The sequence below is a fragment of the Ascaphus truei genome, chromosome 3 (assembly GCF_040206685.1).
Source record: "Ascaphus truei isolate aAscTru1 chromosome 3, aAscTru1.hap1, whole genome shotgun sequence".
NCBI classification, from domain to species: Eukaryota; Metazoa; Chordata; class Amphibia; order Anura; family Ascaphidae; genus Ascaphus; species Ascaphus truei.
The window spans coordinates 412,757,510-412,780,706 of NC_134485.1; the positions used below are offsets into that span (position 1 = coordinate 412,757,510).

General features: G+C 42.5%; 1 protein-coding gene across 1 annotated transcript in view; it reads right to left on the reverse strand.

The window, feature by feature from the left end:
* Positions 1-23,197, reverse strand: part of ACER3 (alkaline ceramidase 3) — a 72,913-nt gene that overhangs the window by 24,152 nt on the left and 25,564 nt on the right. The window contains exons 2-3 of the mRNA XM_075592663.1: positions 8,571-8,681; positions 1,074-1,126 (exon numbers count right to left, since the gene is read on the reverse strand). Of these exons, the coding sequence (XP_075448778.1) occupies positions 1,074-1,126; positions 8,571-8,681 (164 nt within the window). The remainder of the gene's footprint in view (positions 1-1,073; positions 1,127-8,570; positions 8,682-23,197) is intronic.

The following is a 23,197-nucleotide window of genomic DNA, read 5'->3' on the forward strand; positions in this document are numbered from 1 at the left end:
CCCGTCCCTTGCGATTGCAACCGGGCTCTCCAAGCACTGTGGCAGCAATCAGCCAGGCAACCACAAACGGTATGATGTTCATTGAATGTCTGAAGGGCGTGGAAAAGATGAAGTGTGCACATGGTTGCTCCGTAGGTAATGTTACATACAGTGCCTTCATAGGTTATAGTTACGGGTGCACAAGCAGCTTCTGATCACGGTCTGATTTTCAGCTCCCAAAAATAAGGGTGTTTTGAGATTAAAATAAATAAATATAGGGCCTCTCGTCTCTACCCTCCCCCACCCGTTTTATTTATTTTTTACAGAATTCAAACAAGGGAGTGGTCCGGATCAGAACCGTGCTTTTTTTTTTTTTTTTATCTCAGGGGACCCCGCAGTTCCCAAGATACTTAAAGTACAGTTTTAGTTGCAGGAGTTCTTCGTGTATACACAAAGATGGCGCCAGTAGCCATTCAATAGGAAGCCACAAAGTCATCTGTTAAGGCTTCCTATTGGCCCTTGCGACCATTTTTGTTTCCCCCAAATGGAGCTGAAACACAGGCAGCTAGAGCCAAGTATTTTGGGAACCAGAGTTAAAAGTAGGTGGGTTCAGCCCTTGAGAACTCGCCCCTTGATTTGAATTTTGTAAACAAGATCAATATGGAAAATGGGTGGAGGTTGTTGATTTAATATTAAAGCAGCAAAAACATAGAACAGCAGCGACTTCTTATAGTCCCCAAAACAGTAACGAACAAATAGAGATTGGTGTAGTGGAAAAGAATAAGGGAATAATCACTAAACATGCCTAAATGTACATACATATACACATACATAGTAAGAGCAACAACATGAGTTGTTCAATATTTATCCATTTTTTTTATTATGGTAAAATTAAAAAAAGTAATACAGAATTAAGTAGATTTTTTAACAAAAATGTGAAACAGTAAAAATGTAAGCAAGTGCCAACTACACTCTAAACTAAATTATTTTCATCAAAAAATAAACTATTGTAATTTAGACCCCAACTACAGCAGCAATACAACATTTTTACCACCATCTGTCGAACTAGGTTTTATTTCTGTTTATATTCCTACCTGCATTTCATATTGAAGTGTCATATGGAAGCACCATGAACCCAAACCCACAGCTGGAAGAAAAAAAGGAATATATGTTATAAGAGAGAAAGAACCGTGAAACAATTCTAACTGTTTGCCATCAAATTAATAAACGATGCTACCCCTCAAGGGTTAAGTGGGATCATTGCTATTTTTTCCTATATGGGATCGTTGTATACAGATGCAAATCTGGGTTATGCTGTATTAGTATGTCACCTCTTTATGAATGTATGTTCTATGGGATATATCACGAAAATACGTTTATTCAGTGGATAGCAATGTCCCTTAGAACAGGTGGCTCAGTCTACGACAACCTCTGATTGAGCCACCAGTGGCTGAAGCTGGGATATCCAGAAAACCTGGACCTGTCGGGAGGAGCAGGGGGGCTTGAGGACTGGAGTTGAGCCCCCTGCCTTAGAACATACATTCACATTGTATCAAGGCGTATGCAATGATCCCAAAATGTAAAGAAGAACAATCCCACTTAACCCTTTTGCAGCCAGAGGGGACAGAAACAATTGCACTGCAATATGCTGCAGGCCTCTCTGGCATTTTTTCACAAACAAAAAGGACAGTAAATTATGCAACAGCGACATTAACATTATTTGTAATATTGCATATTTTAACAAGGTGGAAATGAGGGATCCTAGTGAGCCAAACATCACTACTTTGAGTATCCAGAGATACTTCCTGGTGAAGTTACTGGGAAACACTGCCTCTAGGCAAATAAAAAACGGCAGCCAACTATTGGGCCAACAGGAAGCTGCATCTTCAGTTGCAGCTATTGGACAGCCATTTAAATCCCCTTTAAAGACCAGGAAGTAATACCGGTAACTTCACCAGTAAGTACATCGGGAAAATAGTGCGGTTCAGCTCAGGAGAATCCCCCAGTTCAATTCCTGTAAAAATAAATAAAAAGGAGATTAGTTAGGGTGGATTGCTCCTTTAAGCTTTATAAAAACTTCAACTTGTTCTACACCGATTCATATTGTCATGGGAGACCAGGTCTTTTAACAAATTTATACCAGGATCATTGAGTAGGCAAAACAATGTGGTGAAATAAAATGGGGTTGATTTGGATAAAAACCTCGGAAACAGAAATACAAAAGACACAAATATACACACTTACTGGGGTCTGAAATCTTTCCTAGGTGCAGGGGGACCGCTTGTAAGGGCTTACCCTGACCGGGACCTAGTCCCGGACGTCCTGGAACGAAATTCGGCAGAAAATCCTGACCGGGACCGTGTCCTGATCGTCCTGGAAATGATTTCAGCAAGAAATCCTGACCGCGATGTTCGATTTGTAGAACTTGGCCGCAAAAGACGGGACTTAGTCTCTGCGAGGCAGACTTTCCTAGCTTCAAAGCGAAGCCGGTTGCTCTGCTATTTGTAACGGAACAACTTTGAAAAGCCCGTCCTAGCTTCATCGACATAAGTCACTGGATGGCTTGGTTCTCTGACTGGGGCTTCTCTTTACATACCGTCCACTGAGCTATGTTCAGCATGGAGGAAGGAGGAGCAACCAATCAGAGCGTGGGCATTCCTCCCCGCCAGTCAATAGGAATAGGGGTCGTCCTTTGGCTGATGTCAGAGGAGGGAGCGTGCCAAGCCGGCTCAAAAAGCCAGGTGAGCGGGAAATATGGTTTAGCCAATGGGAGAAGCGCCTACGAGCTGTATTTCCCCAAGCTAATTCATTGTCACCCGCTGGGCAGGCTCCACCAAGTCTAGCAGGTACAAAAAGGTGTCCCCCACAGGGTGCCCCTTTGTTCCCGGACCTGGCAATTGGCCCTTCCTCGCCCACCAAACTGTCTTCTCACCTCTGGACATCCTCTCCTCTTTGAACTACGGACTCTATACAGACATGCTGGCGTCTATGCAGATGCCCTGGCTGACTGTATAGAGTCTTATAGCAAATGTATAAAACATTACAAAGTACAGTTTAAGAAAGTATGGACTTTGGGGAACCTTACACTTATAAGGGAAATGGGTTTGGGATATTTGGGCTCGAAACGCAGATGTCTGGGGGACACTGGGTTGCCCCTGTGTAATTCACCCCACGAATCGGCAAATCATGCCTGCTCGCCGGGGAGAATTAAAGGACTACCGGTAACGCCGGCCCCCAAACTCCTGCAAACAAAATAATTGCATTTCTACCCAAATACCCCACCGAAAACTTGCACATACGAGATTTCACAGTTCTAGAGGAAAGGGAACATGTAAACAGGAAAAGCAGGGGTCACTTTATTTTTGACATGCATAAGCCCTGGTGCTATGTAGCTACCAGGGACCCCCATGGTTTCAGGGGTAACCAGATGGGCTTAAACCTTTCTGTGTAGTCTGGTTACCAGTCACATACTGTCTATATATTGGAGCCTGGAGATTTGGGGTTTAATTTACATACGGCTTTGTTGGAAGCCTGTCGTAGGCGCTCATAGAAGCTTTGACCTTCGGTCACTACCAAGGGCTTTTGGGTAAAACCAGAAATCTAAATAATTGACCCGTTTTTAGATTCTCTGTAAAAAAAAAAAAAAAAAAAAAAAAAGCTCCAAAAACATAACTTTTAAATTAACAGACTGTGGTAAAATAAAAAATAAAAAACCCTAAAGTGCAGATAGGTTTTTTGGGGGGAAAAGGATCAAAAGGAACATTGGTAATGGCTAGAGAAAGTGGATATTTATTGACATGGTGGAAATAAAGAAAGACTAATTTCATGGAGCAGTGTGGTTACTGCAAAAAGCAACTATGCAAAGCACGATGGGTTTAAAAAGTTAAAAGGTTTTATCAACAAAAATGCTTATTTCAGGCTGCATTCAGGGGTTATCTGGAACAACCAATGTACTGTGCTGATTGAGCATAGCAAAAAGCCTCATGGAAGTGAACAATCAGCAGCAAACAAGATCATTAATGGGGGAATGATGCTCAAACTATAAGACATTTTATACTTTAACCCCCCCCAGAAAAAAAAATAGATCCACAAAACACAGGCATGCGTCGTAAAAGTTTGAACAATTGCACACAATTCAATAAAGGAAAGAGCCCTGTGAGGGACCTGAAAACACTCAAAGGACACCAGCGTTTTTTTTAATTTTTTTTAATCGTAAATCTATTTCTCCCACTATTTTTAATATTGTTTTGTTTTATTGATGCATTGTACAGCACAGTACGTGTACGTGTGTGTGTATATATGTATGTATATGTGTGTATATGTATATGTATGTGTGTATATGTATGTGTGTATATGTATGTGTGTATATGTATGTGCGTATATGTATGTGCGCATATGTATGTGCGCATATGTATGTGCGTATATATTCGTGTGCGCGTATATATTCGCGTGCGCGTATATATTCGTGTTCGCGTATATATTCGTGTGCGCGTATATATGTGCGTGCGCGTATATATGTGCGTGCGCGTATATATGTGCGTGCGCGTATATATGTGCGTGCGCGTATGTGTGCGTGTACACACACACACTTATATAGTGCCATTAATGTACATAGCGCTTAACAGCAGTAATACACGTGACAATCATATAAATAACAAATACAAACAACACATGATGGGAGAAGTGCTGCAGATATAAAAGTAAGATTTTGAAAAAGGAGTCCCTGCTATGAAGAGCTTAAAATCGAATTGGTTGGTAGGAAGAATGTAGAGAGACAGTAGGAGGGCGTTCTGGTAAGTGCGTCTGCAAGGGGCCAAGCTTTGTGTGTCATGTGTATAGTATTAGCCACAGCGCTACTCATATGCTTTGTTAAGCAGGTGTGTTTTAAGGTGGGTCAAAGGTGGATAGAGAGGGTGCTAGTCGGATATTGAGGGGAAGGGCATTCCAGAGGTGCGGGGCAGTCAGTGAGAAAAGTTTAAGGCGGGAGAGGGCTTTAGATACAAAGGGGTAGAGAAAAGACATCCTTGAGCGGAACACAAGAGTCGGGATGGTGCATAGCGAGAAATTAGGGCTGAGATGTAAGGAGGGGCAGAAGAGTGTAAAGCTTTAAAAGTGAGGTGGAGAATTGAGTGTGACACACAGGATTTGATAGGAATCAAGGATAGTGATTTCAACAGGGGAGATGCTGAGACAGATTTAGGAAAGAGCAAAGTGATTCTGGCAGCAGTGTTTAGGATAGATTGTAGGGGAAACAGGAGTGAGGCAGGAAGGCCGGACAGCCGGAGGTTACAGTAATCGAGACAGGAGAGAATGAGGGCCCGAGTCAGAGTTTTAGCAGTCGAGCAACAGAGGAAAGGGCATATCTTTGTAATATTGTAGAAGACAAAACGACAGGTTTTAGCTACCTTTTGAAATGTGAGAGGAAAATGAGAGAGAGGAGTCGAGTGTGACCCCTAGGCAGTGTGCTTGTGCTACTGGGTGTATAATAGTACTTCCAACAGCAATGTGGAACGAGGTAGTAGGACTTGGTTTGGGATGAAATATGAGGAGCTCCATTTCTGACATGTTACGTTTAAGTCGTCGGAGGGCCATCCAGGATGATTTAGCAGGGAGACATCCAGAAACTTTGGTCTGTACAAATGTGTGTCGTCAAGCATAGAGGTGATATTTGAACCCAAGCGATGTGATTAGGTGAAATGTCCTTTATTATATAGATGCTTCCCAGTGCCAAGGGGTACTGAAATATATTGAGTTGTGTTTCTGTCACCCTGGCACGGGAAAGGGTATATAATATTTCTCTATTTTTCCCATCCTGGTCCTTGTGATGCTGAATAGAGCATTGGAGAATAGTTTATGGGGGTATACCTCTCGAAAAATTGGATCATGAATTCCAAAGAGCACTTCCCCAGCACAAAAACCCCCCACAAGTTACTGTAGAAACACATACGTATTGTTCACGTATTCTAAAAATATAGGTTTTTCAAAATTGAATAACTGGAATTGCATACGCTGATTAGGGGTGTGTGTAGGGGTGTGTGTAGGGGTGTGTGTGTGTGTGTGTGTGTGTGTCATCTTCAACCCTTGGCAATTCCCTGCTGGATGAAGGCCTCACCAATGATCTTCCAAAGTACTACAGTTGCAAGCCTCACTTCTCCCAGTTTGTACCAACAAATGATTTGATTTCATCCTCACATCTTGCTTTTGGTCATCATCTTGGCCTGTTGATATCCCTTTGAACCCAGTTGAGTACCATTCCTGTCCAATGGTCATTTCTTCTTGTGATTTTTCTGGCCCACTGCCATTTTAAGTTCGTCACCCTTGTGATGAGGTGACAGACTTGTTTTGTTTCAAACCAAATCATTCTTTTTCACGTCTCTTCTGGTAATACCCAGAATACATCCCCCCAATTGTCCTTGGAGTTGTATGAAGTTTTTAAATGACCTTTCACATCCATACATGAGCATGGGCAGAATACAATGATACAACACTTTCCTTTTGAGGAACAGTGGAAAGTTCCGTTGTAAGATAGTCTTGTTTCTTCTAAATGCGCAACATCCAATCTTCACTTTCCTCCTATTGACATCATTTGAGAGGTTCCCATCCATTGATACTTACTGGCCAACGTAGTCAGTCTTTTCCCTGAGGGAAGAAAACTTTGCCCATGCTGGTAATGTTACTGCATTCCCAGAAACCTTACATTCGTTGAAGGGGATAGCAAGCTCATCTCCTTATTTAGCCAACCGGAGATTTCGCAGAACTATCTTCATGGAAGAGCTTTCTTCTGGAAAGGAACAGGCTCAGGTTAGAATGTCGCCCAGATCTGGAAGAATGAAGATGCCCATCTTTGTTCTTTCCCCTGAGGTGAGCTACAATGACTGCTAGAGCTTTGGTAAACATTCTTAGAGCTGTAGCTAGCCCGAAGGGAAGTGCGACACACTGGTAATGATCAAAGACAGATAAGTGCGCTCAAAACTATTAGTGATAGAAGGTAGTAGAGGGGAATAGTCCTAATAAGCGAGAGGTGCAGCTAGTGAAATAAGATGGCTCATGCATCAGGGACTAGAAATGGTGAAAGAAAGACAAACGCAAACTCCCCTATACAACGGACAAAAGATATGTTTAGTGAAAAAAAGTATTTTAACTACACATAATAAAATTGATATTATGTTTGTCTGATAACCATCAAGAAATATAGTACCAGACCACTGCAAATATCACCAGATTAATGAATACTGCAGGAAAGATAAACTCTGCTGGTATCGGCAGTAAGGTAAAGTCCCACAGTTGCGGCAGCCATCCAGAATTTCATGGTACAGGACATGGATACGAAGGGCTTAAAAGCTGCTCCAATAGTGGAAAACTTATTTTTTTTTTAGTGCAGCCTCTGTTCTTATCCATGGGATTCTGGAAGGACCCACCCTCCAGGGGAATAGTGGTTCTCCTTGTAATTCTGGCCACAGCTGGATTCACCTTGGGAGGACTATCCCAGAGCTTAGTATCCCGATCAGAGAAGGGATACATCTTTTCAAGGTACTTTGTGAGTGAAAACCTTTTGTCTTGATGTAGCCACTTATTACCAAATGATATCTTGGTGTATAGGAAAAAACATATCTTTTGAGGGCCAAAAAAAGCCACACAATCCACTTTGTTATGATATTGTTTGACATCTTCAGTCCATCGTTTATCATGCTTTGGATGAGTTTATCTGGGAGAGAGCTATAGCCTTTTGGCACCCAAAACGTCACGTCAGGTGTGGCGACCGCAATCCTGGTTTAACTGGAAGTGGATCCGCCAGTGTCGCAAAGCTCAAGAACAACTGAGAACTGGGTCCAGAGGCCAGAGACCTACAGCATACCTTCAGAGGATTTATACTGGTGTGCATGCTTTGCAGAGGGACCAGGCTACAAGGATACAACAAAACGAAATCAGAGGATTGTTTGCCGGCATACACGTGTGTAGCGGAGGAACCAGATCACAGAGGCTGCATCGCACCGCAATCAAGAGTCAGTCAGTTTGCACATCTGTGGAAGGCGTACGCTGTCCAGGGATGTATCAGACCTCAGAGGATTTTGCCGGTATACGTACACACAGCGGAGGGACCAGAATGCTGGGAGGATCAGGAGGATCCTCCACCTTCCCCCACCTGCACACCCAGGTAGGAAAAACATGACTGGGGATCTCAGGTGGGAGTAGCTTTTTTTAAATTCTTTGGCAAAGGCGGTCCTACCACGCAGGAAGAATGGAAACCTCATAGTGTGTACGTCATGTGAAGGATGTAGAGACATACATACACACAAAGTAGGAGATTTACAGCACTCTCGGATGAAGATAAAAGGTGTATTTATTTAATCCATTTAAATAATCCATCTGGCCCTTTGTCAAACTCCTATAATCAATGTGACTTACATAGTGTCTTTATAGCGATAACTGTATCTAGGCAGTTTGCATTCTCAATTGAACTTTTTAGTACACCCTGTGTATAGGTGTATATGTGTATATATAGATGCCCCCCACACGCCCATATATAAAAAAAAAAAACAATAAGAAAAAGCAGCTTTTAACATTACACCACTGGGCACATTGACACATACCTGTGAGACCTAAATAGGCAACTAAATACCGAGTTTCAAGGCCATCTTTTACAGTCTGAATTGCGCCATAGATTGGAGGTAGAATCATGATTAGGTTGCTCACTGTGTTCCCTGTAATGGAATAAGAGAGATTTAGCACTGGGAAACACCACCGCCACATAAACAAAGTCACATTCATTCCAAACAAGACCGTACACAGTTCTCACAAATAAGTGTACACAAAAATACGTTTTTTTTGCTAAAGCCTCCTATTACTTTGCGGTGCACTTTTTCTGATTAAAAAGGTGCCAAAGTTGCAAGGTTTCTAAATTCAATCAATTTGCCCCGTTATGCTACTTTATTTGGTCTTGCAAAACCTTGGAGTGTTTAAAAATAGACGTGTTGTTTTGCAGCTGAAAGTCTCACAAGGACTACACACAACGCCCAAAAAGACAAAGGTCACGGCCAATGGCGGGAAAAACTGCTGCAGGCTTTGAGTGATGGGTGAAAACACACAGGCTTAGAGTCAGGAAGTCACTTAAACTGATCCTCAGACACCCGGATAAAAGAAAATAATGTAGAAAGAATATATGCATCAAGTCTCAAGAGCTTTTAAGTTATTGAAATAAATGGTCTTTTATCTGTGTGAGACACCCAGTGGAGAAAAGGCACAGAAAATACAGTTTCGTACTACACTAGTATAGGGAAAATAAGCTGTGGGAAGGAGCTGTGATGGAGAGGTGAATGTTCTGTCAAAAAACAGACGAAGTAGATACAGACATGTGGGTGGCATAGAGAGTGAGAAGGTACAAATTGTGGATGTGTGCCATGCACTTGTTTAAGTTGCGTTGGCCATTGGAATACGTTCCTACAAGAAGGATAGGAACCGTTTATATCTTAGCATACCGGTCGACGATTAGTGTGCCCGAATAGAAATTATGTATAATTAGGAATATGTTTATGAGCTCTATGCCAGTGTGTACTTTATAGGAATACTATGTATAGCAAACATAAAAGTCAAAAGTGGTTGAAAGCAGTCGTTTTCAAACTTTTCCGCATGCAACACCAGCCAAACCAGAATTTAGGAATGACCTAGCACTTGGAAACTATGAGAATGACTATGCAAACAAATAGCTGTTGGTAATTTTTTGCTAGCCAGAGCCCCTATTGAAGTACCACGTATGTCATAAACCGCCCTTATGGTGTATAAAGCATGGCAAGGAATGGGTCCTCAGTATTTGCACCACTGCCTTACTCCCCTATCAACTGGTATATATACTCCAAGGTTAGAAGGATTGGCCTGACTGTTTTCAAGTGTAGCTCCTAGGATCTGGAACTCCTCACCACTAAGTTTGGCTCACTTTGGGGTCCAGTACAAGACTCACTTTTTCCATCTAGCTTTTCCCCAATTGTCTTATTTTATTTGGTTTACCATGTACTGTTCTGCTGTGTTTTTAATTATTTCTCTAACCCGATGGGTTCGGTGATGCCCCTTCGGTGGGAGAGTGTTACAGACCTAGGCCCTGTACTCATGAGGGCCAGTAAATAAAGTTGATGAGGAGGTAGGTCATAACAAAAATGCCTCCCCCACTTCTGTTTACATAACCCGAGGGGTGGGGCTGGTCATGTGATCACTGGTCATGTACTTGCATGATGGTGAATGCGGATATCCGGTGGCACACGGGTGCTGCTGGGCTCCTGGCACTGAAAAGGGTAAAGAACCTCTAAGAGTTCACCAGGCAAGATTGAAAGTTATGAAAGGATATTTGGCCGTGAGCGACATTTCTCGTTGCTGACAGAACCGTTCTGCACAAAAGATAAGGAAATGTAATAACATTTCAGAAGAGTAGAATTGTGGAATTTCCCTAAGGTGAAAGTGAATAACTGGAAGCGCTGAACACCCCTCCCTCCCCCCCCAAAAAAACAAAACCCAAGCAGACAGCAAATAAAACTGAAAGTTAAAAAATAGCTATAACTCAGAAACAAGCCAAGAACACTACTAGGGCAGGAGTGGCCAACTCCAGTTCTCAAGGCCACCAACAGGTCAGGTTTTCAGGAGATCCCATTGGTCTGCATGAAGCGGTGGGGTGATTTAAACATCTAGGAAGTACCTTCTCCAGTAAGTATACATGGGGAAGCAGGGCCGCCGCCCCTCCATGAGCTGAAATTAACAAGGAAACCCCCCGCTTCATGTACATGATAAAAAAAGAGGGGTGCCTGGAAGAGGAACTACTTTAGAGTACTTCCTTACTGCTGACGTGTGTAGGTGTGTGTGTGTGTACGTGTGTGTGTGTGTGTGTGTGTGTACGTGTGTGTGAAACCTACTTCCCCTCTCACTCTCCCTTATTTAGCTGGCAATTATTTTCTCCCAGATTACCAGGACCGTGCTGGGAAGGGAAAAGGTTGGCATGTTTGGGAAAAGGTTGGGCGGAATAAGTCCCTTATTTACCCGGCTTCCTGTTTAATAAGGCTGCACAAGCTGCTGCCTGGCCGGTAAGTAGCCTATATCAGGGATGCTCAACTCCCGTCCTCAAAATACCCGCAACAGGTCAGGTTTTCAGGATATCCCAGCCTCAGCACAGGTGGCTCAATCAAAGCCTCAGTCAAAGACAGCACCACCTGTACTGAAACAGGGACTAATTGAGCCACCAGTGCTGAAGCAGGGATATCCTGAAAACCTGACCTGTTGGGGGCTTGAGGACTGGAGCGGAGCATCCGTGGCCTACACCATATCAAATAGCTTATTTTGGTAAATAGCCTCAATCTCATAAAATAGCTTATCGTGCTGCATTTTTATCCATCTGCAGAACCAAGGCAAGGCCGTTACTTTACAAATCTACAGCTTAAGTGTTTTGTTTGGGAATAAAATCAAAGAAACAAAAACAATTGAGCACAAAAGGGGTAAGATTAACCCTCCAAATTATTTAGTTACCATAAAAAACACTTCAGTGGCTGGTCAAAAAAAATGGACATTCACGTAAATGGACGTTTTCGTCTTACTGACAACTACAGAGAATACTAAATCAGGCCCTTAAAAGTAAAAAACAAAAAAAAACCCACCCCTGTTAAAATACTTCATCTCTATCATGCCAATCAGTGACATTCCACTGTCCCGGTTCACTTTGGTCCTAGGAGGGGCCTGCCCACTGAAGACACACTCGCATTACAAGCCATCCACTGCGAATTGTATGCTTTTGAGCTTTAAAAATGAAACACAAGCTATTCTAATGACAAGAGCAATGAGCAAAGCATCAATTGGACAGAATAGGCGTGGTAGGAATCTAGCCGCCAGCTACTGATTGATGTAAAGGATCTGAAGACGCAGCAGCACGAAGAGTTGGAGACCAAAGTCGATATTATTAGACAAAAAGGTGTATGTGAAAAGCAAAGAAACAGCATGTAAAGTTACAGAACGATGTAGAACATTGTCCTTTTTGTGAAGAGACGAATTTACAGCTCCGAAAGGTCTTCACTATCCACCTCCTCTCCTTTGCAGTTTGCCAATACCTTTTGTGAGACCAGTGTTAAAAAAAAAAAAAAAAAGAAGGTCTCCATCAATAATTCTGAGATTGCAAGGCACAAAAGTCTATTCAACGAAGGCAAAGAATAGACTTTAGTGGATGTAACACCCATGCAGATCTTTCATGATGGCTCAATAAACTGGAAAAACGTGTAACAAACTAGTGATCTCCAGCCCAACAAAGAGACCAGGACGCTCTGCTTTACAACGGCACAGGGATCAGCTTTCAGGCTCCCACTGGAAAAGGTTATGAACATGTCATAAAGGGGCGTTACTTCCTAGGAACAAAGTGAGCTAATTGCAGTGTCAGGTTTAATTAGTGACTTAAAATAAAAAGGTATTTAAAATATATATTTTTTCAGTTTGTTTTGGAGGATTTTTACAAACTCTTAATCTCCTTCATAAAAAGGCTGGTCCTTGTGGTGTCAGATGAAATGTCCGCTTTTGTCCTTGGTTTGTAAAGCAAAAGAATAATTATGGGTAAGGAGTAGTGGTCGAGGTGTTTAGGAAATACTGTACAACTATTTATTTTTAATGTCATTTTATTATTACATCAGAGTACCACTACTTTATTTTTTTTTATTGACAAACATTGTTCTCCTTTCTAATACAAATAAACTTATTTCTAAGCATACAGAAGCAGGAGGGGCTCCTGCTGTGTTAATCCTAACGGGGTCTATCGTCTGTAAGGCTAAGGCCCCGCTCCCAGAGTCAGCGCGCCCGCACTGCAGACAGGCGGTGCGCTGACATACACAGACCGCGATATGCGGTCTGTAGGGAGCGGGAGCCGGAGCAGAAGGTGGGAGCGGAGGTGGGCGGGAGTGGGAGGTTTGACAGGGAGGGGGGCGTGGCTTGAGCGGAGGGACCCGCTACTCTCCCCCCCCTCCACGGACTCGGGCTGGAGCTGCTGATGGTAAGTATTAAACACACACACACACAGGCACTCATATACACACACACACACACACACACACACAGGCACACACACACACACACACACGCACACACGCGCGCACACAGGCAGACACAGAGACAGGCACGCACGCATTCAGACACACACACAGACAGGCACTCACGCTTTCACTCCACACTCCTCCCCGCTCCCCGAAGCCTCTCCTCCTCCCGAAGCCTCCCCTCCCCATTGGCTCACAGCCACACCACGTGACGCGTCAACGCTAGACATCACCATTTTCTTGTGTCCCCTAGCGGCTGACGCGCCACAGTGTGTAGTGCTTTGTGCCGCCAGGGGGGACCGGCTCAGCAGGATTCCCCTGCTGGTGGGGAACTCGCGACATGGCCACCCGCGCCAACGAGCGCAGCGGGACCGAGGCCTAAGAGACATGCAGTTACAGAGAGGCTGAATCGGTAACTCTACCTGGGCGCCTCCAACAGGCGACCGTGGGAGTTTTATTGAAATTTTAAAACAAATTGCTTGAATGATAGTGGATCTACAGCAATAAAAGATGAAAATGGGGGGGGGGGGGGGGCGGGGGAAAGAAAGAAAAGAGAGAGACAAGTAAAAGATTTATTGGGGGTTATTTTACATACTGGTACATGTTTGACTCATTGTTTTCTCTAGAGTCTAGTCCAGTAATATACTCCACAACAAGTGTAAAGCTGATACTCTATATATGTGCAAAGCCCATATATTTCATATACAGCTCAACCCCCTTATAAACGCTGTGCTTGGGGTCCAAAGAATCACATCGCGCTATAAGCAGATCGCGTTAGAAATAATGTACAATTGTTTGCATTGTACAATAAAGTATTTAAGATACCAATAATAGTGTTGTAAAGTTAAGTATTCATAAATACGAAAATTTTGAGCAATGCTTGCATCGCGTTATAAGCGGATTCGCGTTGTAACGGATCGCGTTATAACGGGGTTGAGCTGTACTTGCTAAAGGGTCGGGCATCCTCAAGATCCTCATATCTACCAGTGAAAGGACTTATAGTGTGTCCCTTGTAGGATACTTTTTTCCTTCAAAAAGGACAGTGAACTAATCAGGGTTATCTGTTTGGTTTAATGGTATTATTTTAAATATATTAAATATAATAGTATAAATATTTTTTAAATACGTTTTAAAAGTTCGCATAAACATAGTAACTTTTTAAAAAAAATTTTTTATATGATCTTTACATGATCTGACTGATTGTGAGACTTAAAACCTACCGTACAGGTAAGTGATTTTTCCTTTTGTTTGTTTTTTGTAGTATATTGCCACACTTCCCCAACCAGATAAAAGGGATGGGCAATATAGCGGATAAGATTTTAATTTACTAAGGACCCGGAAAACATACGTGCTCATTACCATTTTGACAGGGGCAAAAAAAAAAATCTTATTAAAAAAAAAAAAAAAAAATCCAGGTACCTTTTATTTTAAGATGTTAATTTCCTTGATCAGACTTATTTTTGACCGCTAGAAAAACTGGCAACCCCACCACCCCCAGTCTTCGCTCCGCAAATGTAAACATGCTTTAAGCAAAGATTTGGCCAATTGTATTTGGAAATTTAGCACAATTTCTTTAGGAGCGGTTGTTTGCTAAATCGAAAGGAAACACTTGTTAATCAAACACACTGTTCTTATCGGAGAGCCAATAAAAGTAAGGTGCATAGTCCGCGCGACGCGCAAACAAAATGCCGTACCTCAATGAGGACTGTCAGAGCGTGCGACCGCGATGGAGAGCGACAGCGCGGCCGATTTTTCACGAGACATTTTCTATTTTGGCGCACGTGCGCGGTTCAGCCAATGAGGGCGAACTGTTCACGTGACGCCACGCCTCCCTGTCGCGCACGTTACAGGAATCCTACAGGCCACAGATCGCTTCTCGTACGGGGGCGCGCGCCCACTACAGTATATCCAAGGCCTAAGGGAAGAGGACTTTGTCTGATGTCACTATACGTTCAACGAGCGTTTGCACAGAGGATTACCAAGAGGAGATCAAACTTCTCCCACATCGCAGCTTTTAACCAACTTTAAAAAAACTAAAATGATTGCAAAATAGTTAGATTAGTTAAGATTTGTTTACATTAGAAAAGAGGCATCTAAGAGGGGATATGATAACTATATACAAATATATTCTGGGACAATACAAGGAGCTTTCAAAAGAACTATTCATCCCAAGGGCAGTACAAAGGACTCGGGCCATCCCTTAAGGTTGAAAGAAAAAAAATAAAAATAAAAAGAGATGGCACCAGCAACAAAGGAAAGGGTTCTTTACAGTAAGGGCAGTTACAATGTGGAATTCATTACCCATGGAGACTGTAATGGCAGATAGAATAAAATAAAAAAAATTTAAAATAAAAAAATCCAATTTTTTTTTAATTTTAAGGAAAGGTATACAGGGATATACCATATAAGCAAACATGGGAAGGATGTTGATCCAGGGAGTAATCTGATTGCTGTTATTTGGAGTCAGGAAGGAATTTATTTTTCCCCTTATGAGATATCATTGGATGATATGACTCTGGGGGTTTTAGTTTGCCTTCCTCTGGATAAAGAAACAAGTATAGATAATGTTTCACTGGGTTTTTTGTTTAACCTCCGTTGGAAAAAAAAAAAAACACAACAACCACCAGAACAAAAATAAACTAGAACAACCACCACAGGAAAAAAGTCAGGCCAGCACTCAAATACATTTTTCAACTAATGAGGTAGCACGTTATGAAAATTTTTTTTTATATATATATATATATATATATATATATATATATATATATATATATATATATATATATATATATATATATTTTTTTTTCATAACTATTTTACATAAAATCAATTTAATCAAGACAAATATCTTCTCAAAAAGTCGAATAGCAAATTAAAAAATAAAAGGTATGGTGTCACCACACTGCAGAGTTTTGATTTCTTATTTTTAGGCGTGCTGGTCGGGTGTGTGCGCACGTGTGCGCACGTGCCCTGATGGTGAAGATACTGGACCTGAGCAGTAGTTACAATTAACACTGGGTCAATGCAAGTTCTGTTTTTTTGGATTCAAAATGATGTAAATACAAATATAGGATAAGTATGTGTCATCTAAATGTTAGCATAGGTTGAACTTGGTTATTCTTAACCTCATCTATGTAACTATAGGGACCAGATTTTGATTAAAAAAAATAAAAATATTAATTATTAAAGCATCAAGCCCTTAAACACGTGGATGCCAGTAGTACACTGATCCTATGAGGGACTGCTCCTTCAAAGCTACAATCTATATTAACAAATGTTTCATGATTTACCATTTAAATTGGTTGCAGAATGTAAGATCCCATCCGAAAGCATAACAATTAAAAAAAAAAAAAAAGCAGCAATCAGAGAAAGGCACTTATGGAACATACACTGATACACTGTATATTGTTTCCAATATAGGTTGTTAGGGCTTATATCCGATTAAGGAAATAATGCATTGGCTAATGTCGGATGATCCTGGCGGTGTTATAAACCAGCAGTGTAAAGAAGTCTCACATCAATACTGCTCCCAACCAGAACACTGCTGGACGTTAACTATTAAATATGAGCTCAGGGTGGAAAATGAAGAGTACGTTTATAAATAAGATATATTTTCTAGGCTAGGTTAGTGGGATTGGGACTTTAAAGCAACAACCCCTTTCTTTAGGCTACGGCCCCGTCTGCGCTGCATGTGCGCCTGCAGTTCTCATCCCGGGTCTGCAGTGAGCTGCAGCCATGTTGTCACCAGGCCTCATTGGCTGAACTGCTGGTGGGCGTGGCCACCACGCTCGTCGCTAGAATTGAGCACAATTTTACTGAGGGCTCGCTCAGACAGGCTGCTACAGCAGCTTGCTAGCGTTCGCGCCCCCGCCGCTCGCTCCTGCAGCACAGCGATTTCTGCTTAAACTGCAGGAGGCAGATCGCGGCGTTTGGGGGCGTGTAATGAACGCGTCACGGAGCTGGTTCGCCTCTATTGGCTAAACCAGCTCACGTAACGTGACTGCAGCACCAAAATTACAATTTAGGTTGTATCGGCAAAATGTCGCAGCGACAACGCTGCACTTTGCCGCCGGTGGAGTTTTCAGTTTGAAAACTCCCACTGCACAACCCACATTTGCGACAGACGTGCGCGCACACGCCGCATCGCCTGCTGTCTGAGCTCAGCCTTAAGGAAAAACTGGCCGAGCAGCGCGGCGGCCACCCCGTGTAGTGAGCCCGGCCCCATTGTCCCCGCAGCAAGGACCTGACCTAAACCGGAAGTGCCATGGAGTTTGCTCGGTAAAGGTGACTTCACAGGAAAATGGGAACAGGTAAAGTGCCAAAAAACAGGCAGTGGTGCCAATAAATGAAGTAAATGCATTGTCACACAGCCGTTACCCGCCTTCATGGGCTTTATATTCCCATCTGAATACGTGTTGCTGTTTCGAGGCTGTGCTCCAACCCCCCCCCCCCCTGCTCCGCCCCCCCCGGAGAGAGTACAAAAAGGTGTTGCAGGGTTAAATATTTTAAGTTTGCATGTAAAGTTAAATTGAAGCTTTAAAACTCCAGGACCAAACCCAAAATGTGTTGCCCGCCCACACCCCCCAAATAATAATCTTGCTTTCATAACGCTGTGCTGCACTCTTCATAAGTGGAGGTCACGAGTCATTACTAATCATTAAATCTAGCTTGCTTTTTAATCAGGTTTTACAATTTCAATTAAAGTTTATTAAATCCTGAAAGCTTCTGTAATTAGTTGTCTGGCTTAATATTCAGGTCCTAATGAAGTGAACTGTAGTTACCACATAATGACAGAATAAACATGATGATTACCAATCAAAAACCCAAGGAAAGCACAATTGGTGACACAGTAGCATGAATCTGTTGTACATTGTGTTACCTTTTAGGAGACAACCAAGAGCATCCCTATAGATGAAATTATGGTGAAATGATGGTGTGCAGAGCTGTTTTCCGCAGGATAACCCTACACACGTTGGTCCACTAAAAATGCTTTTACAACAGGTCTACCCTTCTCCAGAACCAATATGACGGCGACAAATGTGAACTAAAGCTTGACCATACTTTGGAAAAGATGTGCAATGGTCCAGCTCAGAACGAGGGAAATTCCTACTAGAACATAAGAGTGACACAAAGTGACTTATACTAGATCTGCCGAAGAAGCCGATTGGGCAGTTGCAATTGACTTCAACAGGGATTTAGTTCGAAAACGGCTTTGATAAGCCCCGAAGTGTTCATATGCATTTCAATATCCAAAATCTGCAGTCCAAACACTGATGTTTTAGGGAATGGATCACCCTTTTTGAGATGCATGTGAGTGTTTTCTGTGTGTACAACACAAATCTAAAAATAAATGCTAAAGAGAATTTTACCTGATCTTCAGCAAGAGCAAAACCAAAAGATCAGTACATTAAAAAAAAAAAAAAAGTATTACTTTGGAAGACTTTGCTTTTACTCACAAGGGGTCTACGTAGCAACATTTCTTTTAAAATAATAAGACAATTTGGGGTTTTAAATTAATTTTGACATGTCATGTTTATCTGATAGATACAATAATGTATAGCTTAGGTGGTAATCAGAGCTATGCTTTTCTCTTGGTCTTTTCTGTTGCAAGTTAGTGGTGCTGTGCTGGAGATAAAGGCAGGGACCCGTACAGGTGCCCCGCAGGAGATAAAGGCAGGGACCCGTACAGGTGCCCCGCAGGAGATAAAGGCAGGGACCCGTACAGGTGCCCCGCAGGAGATAAAGGCAGGGACCCGTACAGGTGCCCCGCAGGAGATAAAGGCAGGGACCCGTACAGGTGCCCCGCCCGAGATAAAGGCAGGGACCCGTACAGGTGCCCCGCAGTGTTACTGATGTGATGTTCTCAGAGCCTCTGCCACACACACATTGTTACTCTCATCCTTTAAAGTTAAATCATTTTTTATTGCTGGTTGACAAATAACCCCTGTCAGGTACGGTGTCCTACCACCAAACTACTGTAAATATACACAATCTGATCCGTCCATAATGGAATGAATAGTTGTAGTGTGAAAACACCTATACAATGGAATATCCCTCCTTCTCGGTTAGTAAAGAACTTAATTCTGTGCGAACACTTAACAGACTGCAGAGTTTATGCCAAGTTGTATTTGGATGATTTTGACACCTACTTTTTCTGGGTGTACAGAAAACACTTTAGTACATATTGTACCCTTCACATTTGTACACATTTCACACATTTTCAGGTTAGTACATTGGCACACACAAGAGCAATTTAAAATAAAAATTTCGTGCACCGATTCTGCACCAAAAAAACCCATTTGCCACTCTTGTTACACACTCCCCCCTACCCATAAACCATTATTTTTTGTATTGATTGACCAATTAGGATTCTGCTACTGTGTTTAGAGACTGGATGAGTCAGAGAAGGTGTGCGAGCCATGTAAATAACACAAGCCACTTCTGTCTTCATGAGAAAAAAAAAACGTTACGTGGTTGAACAACTTCACTAAATTACAACTCCAAATATAGAAGTGGGACTGCTCTTAAATAAAACATTCACCGATTTCGTACAGACCTGCTGGTCTGCTCCACAGCCAGTAGAAGCCCAGCAGCTCTTGGCAATTACACAGATCACTGCACCTGGATGTTCAGACCGTGCCCCACACCGATCCCATTTCCCCTCGCATCAGTACGTTTAAACGTATTCCTCACCCCTATTAAAAAGGCAATCCAAGCAGTTCTCTCTCCGCATTTTTTTTAAATACAGGATTGAAGCAGGGGGTTTCTGGAGCTAAACCCCGTTAATTTCAGCTCCTGGGACCCCGGAGGTACTTTAAAGTCCCACTTGTTATCTATGGGAAACTTTTTCCGACCCCGGCTGCGTAGTTTTTGGTACGGGTGTTGAATCTTAGAGATGTAAACCGGTATTTCAAACCAGTTACTAAAGAAGGTGTTCGACGGATCTCTTCCTCACCATTGCTAGACGGAAATCCTCACGTGTACTTAATGTTATAAATGTTGTTGGATGAGAAATAGCAGAGGAATCTATTTAAGAAGCGGGGATGTAGAGAAAGTAAAACACTTGTTTCAAGTCAAAAACCTTCCAAACATGTGGAAGAAGGTGCATTTTGTACAGTATGTAAATAATCCTTTTTAATGGATGGTGCTTTAATGCCATAGACCAGGGGTGGTCAACTGTAGTCCACAAGGGCCACCAACAGGTCAGGTTTTAAATTAAGAATCTCTCTGCTTCAGCACAGGTGGCTCAATCAGTGACAGTCGTTGACTGAGCCACCTGTGCTGAAGCTCAGAAATCCTTAAAACCCGACCTGTTGGTAGCCTTTGAAGACTGGCGTTGGCCACCCCTGCCACAGATGGTGAAGCATGACAAGGATGTATCTGTCAGTGTTAGAGGTTGTAAAGGAGTGTAAACTATAAGAATACTGCCTTGTAGAGTTTCCCGTATTTTCATAGAAACCGCTGACACTTTCTTGGCTGCCCAATTACTTTTCACACAGCTCTGCTTGCTGACAACCTAAGTTAATAGGATCTAGACATTATTCATGAATGCCTCGATGGAGATGCCCTTTGGCACAGAAGCATTGGCACAATAGATTAGAGTATATGTGAAGCTTTGATGCTGCTCCATTTCATCTCTTTGGTGTGCCTAGTTTCTAGCCTAACATCTACATCTGTATATCCAGTCTTACTAGGGTGTAATTCCTGTAAAAATAGGACATGCCATTTCAGCATCATTTATAAAAATGTGCTTGAACAGACCATGGAGGTTCTGACAGCTTGCCCTTTTTTAAACCACGGGTTAGCCATTAAAAAGGTATCACTTCTTCCCTACTTTTCTTTGTCTATTCTTCAGGTGAACACAGTACCATCCTCGATTTTAGCCCAACAGTTATAATGCTCCCAACTAATTTTTTTATCTGTGGATCAGTGAAACGAGGAGTCAATGGCCCTTCTTTTGGGGTCTGGTCAACTCCTGTCCAGAACACAATGGCCCTACCTTAGTACATCAGCTCTATTTTATAAAAACCCTTTTCTGTCAGGTTTTGTTAATGTGTACAGCGGAATGGGACTATTAGACTTGGCCGTTTCGCCGCCAAGGGACTCTTGGCCATCGCTGTTTAGCCGCTGGCTTTTTCGGCCCCAAAGTAGGCAATTAGTGTTGGGATTAGGGGTTAAGCTTAAAGAGATAAGGGGTACACTAGTGTGGGCATTTAGAGTAACGGGGTAAGGTTTTTACGGTAAGGAGCAGGAGCGCGCCTCAGCGAGCTTCAATGTACTATGTCCCAGGCCTAAGGGGGATCCTGAGAGTAACCGTTTCACATGATCCATGTATGTCCTTATTTGCAGTCATCTAAAATGATGTGGGAAACATAACATAAGCTGGTTGATTGTCTTAACACTGGCTACATATATGCAGTGGCAGCTTCTTGGAAGCTTGGTGAACCTCTTTATAGTATTGGTCTCAAAAGGTCTGCAATGTTTTACTTATGGAAAAGGAACTCATTCCATTAGCGGGAACATTGGATAAATCTGGTCCCCCTGGCTTGCAGGACTCATAACGCCTTAAGGATGCTGGTTATTTATTTTTTGTCTGGGTGATTGACAGCCAAAGTGCGGTATACCACCGTTTCTTTTCATATATCACCAGTACACTTTACCCTACCAGGTTGCTTCTTTATAATGATTTCACGTGGTGATATTTGCAAGCTCCCAACACTCATTTATTTTAACTAGGATTTCTTTAATCCTCTTTTGTATTTATTTTTCCTAGCATCGTGTTCATCTTGTTTGTAAAATCTTATTAAAACAAAAATATATTAAAAAGTTCTTTCCAGGGCAGACACAGCTTCAGGACACAATCCCAGACAATTACACTAAATAATGCAACACCTAACTAACCCATTATGTATTATATCGTGACCCGCAGGATTCAATTAATATTTGAATGTCTCAAATTGGAGCTGAAACAATTGGAAACTAAACCGAAAAGTTTCTCGGGAAGTCCCCAGTTAGAACTGTGTTAAAAAAAAAAAAAATACGTACATACATACATACATACATACATAAAGTAGGCGGGATTGCTGCATAAAGTATGATACATGGCCAATGATTAAAGTTCTAACACAGGCCTGCACAACTTTTAAAGTGAGAAGGGCAAAACTGCTCCATGGAAATCAGATTCGGGCTGCACAGGTAAAATAATAATCATCATATCTCCCCCAGCACCCATCATCATCTCTACTTCTCCCTCCCCCACCCACCCCATATGCCTACCTGATTGCAGCAGAGGGCCCCAGGAGGTATTAAATTAGCGTCTACCAGTATCCGAGCAGAGCAGGACCTCACGAGGTAAGAAGCGCGCTCTAGTAGCAGACACCGGACGTTCCTGGTCACACTGCTAGAGCACGCTCCTACCCTGCCGACCTCCTCTAACGGGATGGCGGGCTCTGGGGGAAGAAGGGGGAAGAGCAGACCAAAGCCGTTGCGGGCCGCAAGCGCCCTGCATGTTGTGCAGGCCTGTTCTAACACATCTCTGTATGAGACTAACAATATGTAGGTCACAGAGTTGTGTGTGTAGTAGAACACACACACACACACACACACACACACACACGAGAAAGGCTCTGTTGGGAGCTGAAACAGATTAAATTTCACTTTATGTAACTTGGAGTGCCTGTCCCATTTTTTCCTATATGATGTGCTGCTTTGCCGACACTTGGATACAGTATATTAAATATACAGGTTTAACCTGGCATGAAAACCTTAACATACAGTGATTGTGTTGCAGTCTGCATTTAAATGAAATAAAAATAGAGAAAAGACCTACAGGAAAAAATATTCCTTGCCAGACTGGATTGTCTCCTCCAGACCATGCAGAACCCAATCCTCTGGTATTCAACCTTACATTTTCAGCGACCTGCAATAGTGTACTGTGTAAGGTTGCGCTTATAGTACCTTGTGACGGCGACGTCGCACCAAAACAAATACATTGAATCCGTCGCAAGTGCTTATAGTAAGTGCGACCGCGCGACCAAACATTTTGAAGCCGGGTAAATTTGATTTTTTTAAGAGACAGTTGCCACATGTGACTGTCTCTAAACCAATCAAATTGCGCGGCCCGCCCCCTTAGTGACGTCACTGGCCTGGTGTAAGGAATCCATCCTGGTTTTGGC